The sequence below is a fragment of the Simochromis diagramma genome, unplaced genomic scaffold, assembly GCF_900408965.1.
Source record: "Simochromis diagramma unplaced genomic scaffold, fSimDia1.1 OVJJ01000293.1, whole genome shotgun sequence".
NCBI classification, from domain to species: domain Eukaryota; kingdom Metazoa; phylum Chordata; class Actinopteri; order Cichliformes; family Cichlidae; genus Simochromis; species Simochromis diagramma.
Window position 1 is genome coordinate 11,499,186 of NW_024386801.1, and position 10,425 is coordinate 11,509,610.

At 38.6% G+C, this 10,425-nt stretch overlaps 2 protein-coding genes across 4 annotated transcripts; one reads left to right on the top strand and one right to left on the bottom strand.

The window, feature by feature from the left end:
* The first annotated feature begins 20 nt into the window (after positions 1-20).
* hacd3 (3-hydroxyacyl-CoA dehydratase 3) lies at positions 21-3,605 on the top strand. Of its 2 annotated transcripts, none has more exons than XM_040025820.1 (11): positions 21-233; positions 1,016-1,058; positions 1,156-1,229; positions 1,367-1,531; positions 1,664-1,709; positions 1,812-1,922; positions 2,014-2,141; positions 2,226-2,338; positions 2,613-2,719; positions 2,820-2,951; positions 3,053-3,605. In XM_040025820.1, exons 1-11 carry the CDS (start codon positions 156-158, stop codon positions 3,127-3,129), a joined length of 1,074 nt encoding a protein of 357 aa, XP_039881754.1. In that variant the 5' UTR covers positions 21-155; the 3' UTR covers positions 3,130-3,605. The 2 variants fall into 2 exon arrangements, with proteins under 2 accessions (XP_039881754.1, XP_039881755.1); XM_040025821.1 differs by having other exon boundaries at positions 1,664-1,704; positions 1,810-1,922.
* On the bottom strand, positions 3,166-10,425 carry ints14 (integrator complex subunit 14). 2 transcript variants are annotated; one of them, XM_040025819.1, is made up of 12 exons: positions 10,351-10,411; positions 9,788-10,107; positions 9,570-9,677; positions 9,259-9,414; positions 8,156-8,274; positions 7,910-8,052; positions 7,199-7,291; positions 6,528-6,672; positions 6,284-6,417; positions 5,791-5,909; positions 4,304-4,369; positions 3,166-4,206 (listed from the first exon to the last, which is right to left on the bottom strand). In XM_040025819.1, exons 2-12 carry the CDS (start codon positions 10,007-10,009, stop codon positions 3,973-3,975), a joined length of 1,539 nt encoding a protein of 512 aa, XP_039881753.1. In that variant the 5' UTR covers positions 10,010-10,107; positions 10,351-10,411; the 3' UTR covers positions 3,166-3,972. The 2 variants fall into 2 exon arrangements, with proteins under 2 accessions (XP_039881753.1, XP_039881752.1); XM_040025818.1 differs by having other exon boundaries at positions 9,788-10,425.

A 10,425-nucleotide genomic window follows, 5' to 3' on the forward strand; every position in this document is an offset into this window, starting at 1 on the left:
CTGCACGAGCGCGTCTCAGCACTGATCAGTGGAGAGCGCGCACGTTCGAAGAATATTCTGGGTAATTGCTAAAGTCCTTCCAGGGCAGCTAGCATGAAGCGTGGAGCGTTCATTCATTGTTTGCCCGATTAAAAAAACTGATCAAAAACGCAATAATGGCGCTCACACCTCTTGTTTATTGGGCTCAACGCCATGAAGACATTTACCTGCGAGTTGAGCTGACAGATGTTCAGGTGAGAGTACCTCCTGCAGTTGCTTGTCACGGGCAAAACGCTTTAGCATGGTTCTGACTTTTTTTTTTAATTTTTTAAATTTTTTTTTTAAAAAAAACATTGCTTTTGGGCCTCTGATGGTAAGTGGGAAGCAATGCAAATACAGACGAAAGGTTCCTGTAAACGTTATCCTGCTGGATAGCTGTACTATTTGCATACTGTATGAGAACTGAGATCTCTTATCTGATAACTGATCCATACAAAGCTCTCTGTTGAGGCCCTTCGTTCATTATGTGGTACGTCTAAAGCCACACAACCTGTTCGAACCTGTTTTTAAAACCTGTTGATTTTAAGAATATTCGTGTTAACAGTTAATCACATGGGTGAAAAGTCCTAAAAATACCTGTTGGAACTACTCGGAAGGCGGGGTGGGTGGGGGTGGTAGCATTGTTCACACGCGGCGCTCGTGGGGTTATGTGTGAGGGACAGGTGTTGTTACACCTGTAGATATCACATCATCGCATACTACATGCTACAGGAGGGCTTCTCAGCACTCGTTTTTTTCTTCTTTTGATTGCACTTAACTCTATTTCTGATCATGTAACAGAAGATTCAGGTTAGAGACTTTTTAACCACTTATTTTACCTGGTAATTAAATATCCTATGTGTTTTGCAATATAGTTTGTCACGGTAATATTGTAACATAAGATTAATATCTTTGTTGCGGGTTTCTGTTAACAGGAAGTAAAAAAATTCTTGATCTAGCGAGGAAGTATGCTTATTCTTTGCCTGTGTTTTTGCAGAATATTGACGTCCACGTGGATGAAAATGTCCTTCACTTTTCAGGTGACATGGATTCACGGATTTCATTTGCATTTGGTGATTAAAGACATATTTTTAAAAATATTTTTGTGGCATTTCAATTGTGATATCCTGTTTGTAGCCCAGGGGCATGGTGCAAAAGGACAAAATGAGTACAAGTTCAGCTTGGAGTTCCTCTTACCAGTAAAGCCACAGGTATGCTGAGTAATTCTATAATTTATCTTGTGGGATCAGAAATATATCTATAGACAGAATAACTTTAAGATTGCTCTTAAATCTTTTCCTTTCCTTTCTTTGGTTTTCCTGTTTGTGCTCATTGCGTGAACCTGTAGGTCAGCTACAAGTCCACACAGCGGCAGGTGAACATTACAGTGCACAAAATACAGCGAGGTTGGTGGGAAAGGCTGACTGTCCAGGAGCGTAAACCTGTCTTCCTGGCACCGGACTTTGATCGCTGGCTGGACGAGTCAGACGCTGAGATGGAAATCAGAGAAAAGGTAAGAGTACAACTTGGCATTTGACAGTTGTTACTAAATGACACTCGCAGATAAAGATTAAAAAATGTCAGTGTGACTAAAAGAATTGATTAAAGACTCTACTATTTTCATTTTTTAAAATACTTTTAAAAGGAGGAGAAAAAGAACAGGCTGAAGGCTTCAAGACAAAAAGAAGAAGGTGGGTGCAGATAATATATTGCACTTGAACATTCTGTTTTATCAGATGGCTTTGAAGGGAAAACTGCTGATACTATTTTCCAATTTCTTTGAAATATTTCAGGGTTCGTCAGCCTGAAAACTGTGTTCTTGATTGTGTACAACCTGGTCCAGTTTCTTGGTTTTTCATGGATCTTTGTCAACATGACAGTGCGCCTGTTTATCATTGGCATAGGTGTGAAAATATATTACACAGGAGAAGCTGAAAGTGTCACTTACTTCCCAGAAAACTGGTTAAAACATGTCCGTTCTAAAACTCTTTTCAGATTCCCTCTATGACACATTTCACACAATTTCGGATGTGATGTTCTTCTGCCAGATCCTGGCATCAGTAGAGGTCCTGAATGCTGCTTTTGGTGTAGTCAAGACAGGTGTTATACCAACTCTTATACAGGTATGGGATGTTTATTTTGCCCGAGTTCAAGTTTCCTAAAGTTACAGATTGAGCACCAATACACATCTTTTGTTTGTGCACTAGGTGGTCGGAAGGAATTTTATCCTCTTCATCATTTTTGGTAGTCTGGAGGAAATGCACCACAAGCCAATTGTGTTCTTTGTTTTCTATCTGTGGAGTGCTATTGAGATTTTTAGGCAAGTATGCATTTTCCTGTTGTTTACAGTAAACAGTCATCTAGTGATATATATAGTACAGCTTTAGCCAGTTGTATTTAAATAAAACTAAAATTGGATAAGATTTACAGTTTTTGTTAGATTTTATTCACATTTCAGCCTTGAAACAGGCAAGTAGCAGTCACATCTGAGCTATAATTTTATAAGAATGTGTAACTGTGGATGCAACTTTGTGTCATTTTATTTGGTGCATGACTTTTTTTTTTCCTTAACCAACATGCTCATCCTTTTTCAGGTATCCCTTTTACATGCTGGGCTGTTTCAATACAGAGTGGAAAACCCTCACTTGGCTGCGGTATACTGTCTGGATGCCACTGTATCCACTAGGTGTTTTAGCTGAAGGTAGGCTTTTTTTTTTTTTTATACAAAATTTGATATAAAAAACATGCAAACATGTTTATAGACTCTTTTATATATACTCTTATCTCTCAATCCCACGTAGCTCTTGCAGTGATCCAGTCCATCCCCATCTTTGATGAATCTAAACTCTTCAGCATTCCTCTGACTAAAGTGATTGGCACCTCTGTCAGCTTCTCTTACTTCCTGTACATTTATCTTGTTCTCATGTTTTTGGGTAAGTCCCCACATGAACTGTCTCTCACATGACACATATATTCTAACTTAACCACTGCTGCTCTGATATTAATCTTGGTTCCCCCTCCCCCCCCACCAAAGGACTTTTTATCAACTTTCGCCACCTTTACAAGCAGAGGAAGAGGCGCTTCCGGACCAAAAAGAGGAAAGCAAATTGAGACTCGACACCAACAGCATTCCTTGAACACCTTTGCTGCCTGCTTATTCCTCGACATTTGTTTTTAATAATCATCATCCTTATGTCAAATTTATTATCAACTCAATTTTTGACAGCCTGTCCATATAAAAACTAAAATGACTTCCTTTATGGCTATTAACACAATAGATGATGCAGTATTTCTGTACTCATTGCACGAGCAAACTTATTGGTGACCAAGTTTGCACACACATACGGTACATTTCCATAGCACCTGTGTGATATTCCCCCCCCTTTAGTCTTGTTTTTCTCCCACGCAGCGCTATTTTGAGAAGCACTGATAAGAAAACCCTGTTATCATTTCATATTCAGTCACTGCCATATGTATAAAGAAAACAAGTCATCATTCCACATGACAAGCTCTTGGTTATAATTTCACAATTCCAAGCCATTCCACAAAGCTCAGGGAAAAATAACCAGACTGCTTAAAAAAAAAAAGTGTCCATTGTGCTCAACAACAACCTTCAAGGAGCAATGTTAAATTGTAACAGGTTTTTTTCTGGCTGCTTTTTTATTATTTGCACTTGAATTACGAATGCCAACATTAATAGCCGTTTACTCTGTGTTCTGTAAATGTGGCAGTTATTTGACAATGAATAAAAATCTAATTTTAATGTGGTTATTGTGTCAAAAGATTCCTACAAAGGAACATTTATAAAAACAAAACAACACTGAATCCCAAAGATGACTTCGTAAAATAATCCCGTGAACGTCTTTACAGGGTGTACGCAACACTGCACCACATTGGTCCACGCAGGCTGAGCCTATGATATTTTGAGTTCATTCATACAAATTCGGATGCGGCTCAGCTTGAGAAATCCGTGTGCATGGGAACAATGTTGTGATCAAAAGCAGCATACTGGGAGTCACCAGTGCTGGCCAGTTTAAGCTGCTGTGCAGCGTGGGAGAGCTGGAAAGCAGCATCAGGATGTGCCGAGTCTGGCAGCATGGTGCACTCTCTCTCCAGCAGATCGGCAACTCCCTTCAGGAGCTCCCAGAAACCAAAAGCCAAAGCAGCCTTACGTAGACGGTTCAGCTCCTGTCAGAATCAAAATGAAAAAATAACATTTCATTTTTGGAAAAAAACAAACATAGCTTTAAAAATTATAGTTTAGAGCCACTCCAGCTAATCTTACCTTATAGAAGGTCTGAGTTTTATCTGGCAGTTTCCTGGCGTTCCTCAGGATCTTCTGGACATCAGTCTGTACAATGACAGCATAAAAAAAACGAGTCCATGAATCAAAAGGCCCCTTAAATGTTTTGACCAATGAAATGTTTTTATATTCATTTTAGTGATTACGGCTTGAAAACCTGAAATCCAGTATCTCAATTAGTAGAATATTTATTAGTTGATCTGTATTGGAAATTGTTGGTTCACCGTTTTGTTAAGTACAGAGTTAACAGCCATCTACAAGATGATTTTAGAGTACTCTATGCGCAGATCTTCTGATAAGCTTCAGTGAGATGCAGATTTCCTTTTTCAGCAGATTTCCCTTTTTCAGCAGGAGTAAGCACACATTGCTAAATCTATGAGCAAATGGTTTGCTGACAATGTTATTACTGTGCATGACTAGCTAGCCAACTAATCTGATCTAAATGCCAAAGAGAATCTGTGAGATAATGTCAGGAAGATGAGAAACACAGACAAGCTGCACTATCGGCCATCTATCTATCAAAGCAACCTGGGCTTCAGTGCAGATCACCTCCATGCCACGCCGCCTTGATAAATAATAAAAGCACTCAAACTAAGTGCTGAGTGTTTACATGAACTTCACAGTAGGTGGACATTTCTTTATTGTCAATCTTTTTTTTGATTAAAATTAGGAAGCATTTTAATAATCTGAGACACTGGATTTCCGCTTTTAAATGAGCTATAAACCACAAGCCTCAAGATTTATATCAAATAGTAAATATTTCCTCATATTTTTAGGAAATATTTCACTTCATGTGTAATGATTATCAGAATCAGAATCAGAAAGGGTTTTATTGCCAAATGTTGAGCGGGTTTACAACATTAGGAAATTGCTGCGGTGCTTGAATTGAATTGAATATTGAATAAACTACAAAAACGAAAAACCTTTTGATGACATTTTCCTTTTTTTTTTTTAAGATTCACTAATATAAGATTACATAGTTGGTCATGTAAAGATTACTCTGAATGACAGACTTGGACTGACCTGAAGAATCAATATTTGTTTGATGGCGACAATATTGATAAAATCAAATACCAGAAATTCCTGGAGTAATTATTAATCACAGGAACAAGAATTTCAATAAATATTAACCAAGCTCTGCTTAAGAGAGTTCAAACAAAGTAGAGGCTTGCTGAGCCCACTGTAGAGGCAGTGAACAGAGCAGCCTCTGAGAAGCCAAGTAACTCATTAGTCAATTGCAAGAAATTAATCTGAAGCTATTTTGACAATTTCGCAAATAAGCCTTTTTTTCTTCTTCTTACACAGAAATGTCAGAAATTAATCGCTTTCTGGGTTTTTTTAAACACAGAAAGCAGTTCATTAAAAGAATATAATTAGATAAATTTATCACTGACATAAATGTATGAAATGTTTGTCTTTTCTCCAAACTTTCAAGAGAAAAATACTCTCACGCAGTAATTTTACTTCACCTGTAGTCCACTGGCCTTAATCCACACGGTCACATTCTGGGCATAGCTACGTTTCACCTGTGGTTGTACAGGAAATGGACTTTTACTGTCATCCTCTCCGTAGGGATTATCAGCCGCTTCTGTGACATGAGAAAGGTCACGGGACAACATAGTGAGGTCAGTCAATACACTGCATCATGAGACACGTGAGAAACCCAGGTGAAGTATTAACTACTTGATCGTGTACACAGTCTGTTGTTCTTTAGGAATACTTGTGCATGGGTCATTGTGTCACATGTTAAATAAAACACAGAGTTTCAGAATATCCCTAAAATGGTTTCCGGATCAATTTAAGCCACTGGGGGAAAAAAGAAAAAGAAAAAAAGAATTTAAAGACAGTGCACTTAGAAACCCCATATAATCTTTTGTAAACACAGAACTCTTCATATTTGCTCATTTGACCCTCATCTGCAATGAAACTTGGCATGGTGGAGAGATTAAAAAAAAAAGTCACCTGAGATTGGTCCCAAATGTGATATCTTGCCCAGCCAGGGCAGAGGCTCTGGACCGGGATCAAAAAGAGACATCATCAAGTTTGATTTCTTCTTGCTGTCTGCCTGGGAGTACAACATGCCGTACCACTCTGGCCTGAGGGGCAAAAAAGCAAACTACATATACAATTTGTTCGCATAATATAGCAGTCTTTATGGTGCAGGTTAATATAAAAGAGTTTATATAACAGCTCTGCTGCATCTCACCCCAGCTGGACCAGCGCCACCATGCCTTCAACCTTCAGACTTCCATGTAGAAGTACACAAAAATTGGGACTTTTGCCTGCCATCTGACTGGCAGAAGGTTCCTCCTCAAGCTCATCTGTGGTTCCCGTACCAACTTCATCCACATCTAAAATCAAGTACACATAATAAACTAAATCATAAATATTTGCTATTCTTTATTAATCAGAAAAAAATACTTGTTTTCATTTCTGCTGTTAGACTGTGTTAGACAATTTAACTTACTTTTTTCTCATCTCTTCTATTAATGTTAGTTTTAATCTTTTATATTACAGTACGAGAGCAATTTTTTAAAGAAGTACTGAAATAAATTAGTGTGCATGACAAATAAAGGAAGCTCGAACCTCAAGGGATTTCCCAGCAGCTTTGCTCTTCCTTCCTATTTTGTTGGTTTCTTATAGTCTGAGGCATTTCCTGATTCGTTCGTTATCAACCTTATTTACTAAAATTGATTTGTTCTGCAACAGCAAACTCTAAAGTTCTTTTTTTCTTTCTTAAGTGAGTTAACATAAAGCTGCTTGAACATTTGGGTGTTTACATCTAAATACGAGGAGTTGTGCACAAGCTGCAAAGCTAATATGTCACCAATCAGCATTTCTCTATAACTGGAACATAGCAAAAGTATTAAAACCAACCTTTGTTTACAGCAATAGGTAATACCAAGTGTCTGGATATGACAGGAGGACTTGCAATGTCAGCAATTTCAATGAAACCCACAATCTCCAAATCTGAAAAGGCATATAAGAGAAAGATTTGTTTAAAAAAAAAAAAAGAAGAATTTAAAGAGGATACGAAACACTAAACATATAAAGGCCAGTTTACATCGTGGAGGTCTGCTCTCAAAAACCGACATAGATGTAACACTGTCTGTGAAAGAAGTGCTTAAAGTTTACTTAAATAAGAACAGTGTAGAGGACAGACTGTTTGAATCACCAGACCGACAGGATGAAGTCAGAAACTGATTTTTCCTCCTCTAACCAGCTGTACTGTGCGGCACAATCAGCTCATGCAATCAGCTAAGTTTCTTAGCCCAGCACAAAAATGATCCCCTTAAACGGATTTTCAGTTTTAGTGTCTTTATTTTCCTTAGAGTTATTGATTCTCTCACTAGTTAGCTAAAGTAAAATAATGTAAGTCTACTAGCTGCCACCAGCCAACCACATGACGTCACGGTCCGTACTGACAGAATAAAACTTCAGCACTTATTTCTTAAATCCTGCTTCACAGTTACATCTATGTCAGTTTTTTAAAGTAGGGTTCCATGATGTAAATTAGCTTTTATGCATGTAATGTTTCATGACCTCTTTAAATTAAACTAATCATAAAATCTGAAGCCAGCTGAGTACCTGTACTAACAGTCCGGGGCATGGGCTCCACCTCTTCATCCATCACGACAGGCTCAGGTCGAGGGAAGACCTGAACATCTGAGGATAGATTCCCACAGTGCAAAACCGCATGGAAGGGAGAGTATACAAGATCGATCAGCTTCCTGGGGACATGCAGATATAGAATATGACCAAAGATGCCCTTGCTAAACATATGAAAGAGGTTAAAATGTTTTTTGTGAATAATCTAAACAGTTACAGTAGTACCCAAACATGGTCTGTACACTCTTCATGCAAAGCGGTCCCTCCATAGTAAAGATTTGCCCATCCCCTCCACTAAGGCGAAGTAATTCCTCCAGGTTGTCCATGGCATCAGTCATCTGTAACTGAAATTACACAAGACAGTGGGTCTAATTTTTCAAAGCTGGGCTATTTAGCTAGATTAAGTTAAACTTTTACATATTTGCAATTTAATGGCAATTTCCACATTCTCAATTAGATTGATCATGCTTCCTGAAAGGTACTGACAGATGGAATAAATATAGATCTAGGGCTGAGACTGTGGTATGGGGAAGACTGGTGGTTGCTCCTGGGCCTCGCAGATTCCCAAGTATGAAAATGAGAACTAAGAACCTGAGTGAAGGAAGTAGCCATACAATAGTCATAGGACAGGGAGTGAATGAGGTGTGGTCCTCCTCCTAAAAAAATCTCCATGAGAAACTTCCCGGGCACTTGGGATACAATAGCACAAAAACTTTAACTGATAAGTGCTGTGAGGTTATCTATAGCAAATTTTTGTCTGTTGATTCTGAAATGCTGACAGAGAAATCATCTTAAACCTTTAATCAAAGGTCACCTCATCTACAAATTTCATGACGATAAACATTTCACTCACATGTACTGTACCAGTGTACCTGCACATGTGATGTGACAATAAAAGTGATTTGATGAATACCTGATATTTAATAACATGCAGGGTTTTTCCCCGACTCATAGTTGGTGACTATTTATAACCATGATTAGTGTGCATATAGTCAACACAAAAAGACTGTGCTATTTCACTTATACTTATAAGTTTATACATTTTATGTTATTTTTTTGCTATTTGAAAAATAAAATGTATTCAAATTTATTTTTTAAATAACAGCTTTGTGAAGTGACAGCCTCTTTGTTGGAAGCCAAAATGTTTTATGTGCTGGAAAATTATAGTTTGAGTCTCTGAAGGTAGAAAACAACTGTCATACTGCTGTCATCCTAAAATGTTCACAGAAATGTGTGATTTACAGGCGTCTAACACAGGCAATATGACCCTGGATTGTGTTTTTGATAGCTGCTTCTGGTATCGTGTAACTGTAAGGATGGCTCAATACCTCCTCTGCATTGGCAATACACATGATGAACAGTTTGGTAGGAAAAGGGAAAGGAAGAGGAAATTTCTTGTCATCCCCACGTTGTTTCAGTGTTTGGAGGGAGTGGCGTAAAGACCCCTTCCCAATACCAAGGGATCCATCAGTAACCAGCACCACCTACAGGACATATGGAAGAAGTACATAAACATAACTCAGTATATGCACATATGGTTCAGATCACTGCAGGAAAGCTATTCGACCAATAATAAGCAATAAATAAATCCAATAAATACAGAGGTGTGGCGATACTGAATAAAGTGTTAGCCAAATACCTGACAGGGGCAGGCACTACCCCACTCCTGCTGTACTACATTACTAACTCCATTTAGAGCTGCTTCAACACAAGTTTTGTCATAGTCTTCCAGGTTGCTCAGAGCCTCCTGTGCAGGAAAAAAAACAACATACGGTAATCCCAAAATCAGACCGCTTTTCAAGTAAACAAAATATACTTTGACTTTTCAGACAGATATGTCACATGAGCACACTTTACCTGCAATGCATTGTAGTCTCTGGTGAAAGGTACCAGGAGTTCCCACAGGGAAGAAAAGGCCATCAGCGACGTGAACTCCAAGCGGTAGTTTGAGGCCATGTGTTCAAACAACATATTGAGTCCGTGGACAGCCAGGTTCTTCCTCTGAAACTCTTCGATGCCATCCAATGACACTGGTCGTGTCATGGACAGAGACACGTCCATTAACACCACAGTAGGCATGGCTCACCGCTTACAGATCCCAAATATGAAAACAGAAGTCCGCTGCAATGCTCCCACTGACGGTTTCCACTGCGTTGTCGTCGCCGAGGCGTATTTAGCTAGAACAACCAAATACACAGGCGCCGTCAGTAAAGATAAAGAAGAAGGGACATATGGTAACATCCGAACTGTTAGCTAATGTTGGCTAGTTTTTCGGCTAATTTACATTAGCATTATGTAACGCTACGGCAAACGAATGAAATGTTCCAGCTGCCATTTAACCAAAATTACATTATAACTATCCAAAACCTAAGATACAAAGTAAAGAAGCGGTATCAGGAAAAAAAATTACTAAAACCTACGCGCCTTTCAGTTTTTACGCTAACTAAACAATGGTTATGGTGTACTGTGCACCAGCACTTCCGTCCGGGCTGACA

Excerpts from the sequence above, each read along its gene's own strand:
- hacd3 (XM_040025820.1), top strand. The coding sequence starts at position 156 with ATGGCGCTCACACCTCTTGTTTATTGGGCTCAACGCCATGAAGACATT. Across the intron at positions 1,059-1,155 it reads AAATGTCCTTCACTTTTCAG|CCCAGGGGCATGGTGCAAAA; the intron begins GTGACATGGATT and ends TCCTGTTTGTAG. Across the intron at positions 1,923-2,013 it reads CCTGTTTATCATTGGCATAG|ATTCCCTCTATGACACATTT; the intron begins GTGTGAAAATAT and ends AACTCTTTTCAG.
- ints14 (XM_040025818.1), bottom strand. The coding sequence starts at position 10,009 with ATGCCTACTGTGGTGTTAATGGACGTGTCTCTGTCCATGACACGACCA. Across the intron at positions 6,673-7,198 it reads ACCTATTGCTGTAAACAAAG|ATGTGGATGAAGTTGGTACG; the intron begins GTTGGTTTTAAT and ends ACTTGATTTTAG. Across the intron at positions 4,207-4,303 it reads AAACTCAGACCTTCTATAAG|GAGCTGAACCGTCTACGTAA; the intron begins GTAAGATTAGCT and ends TGATTCTGACAG.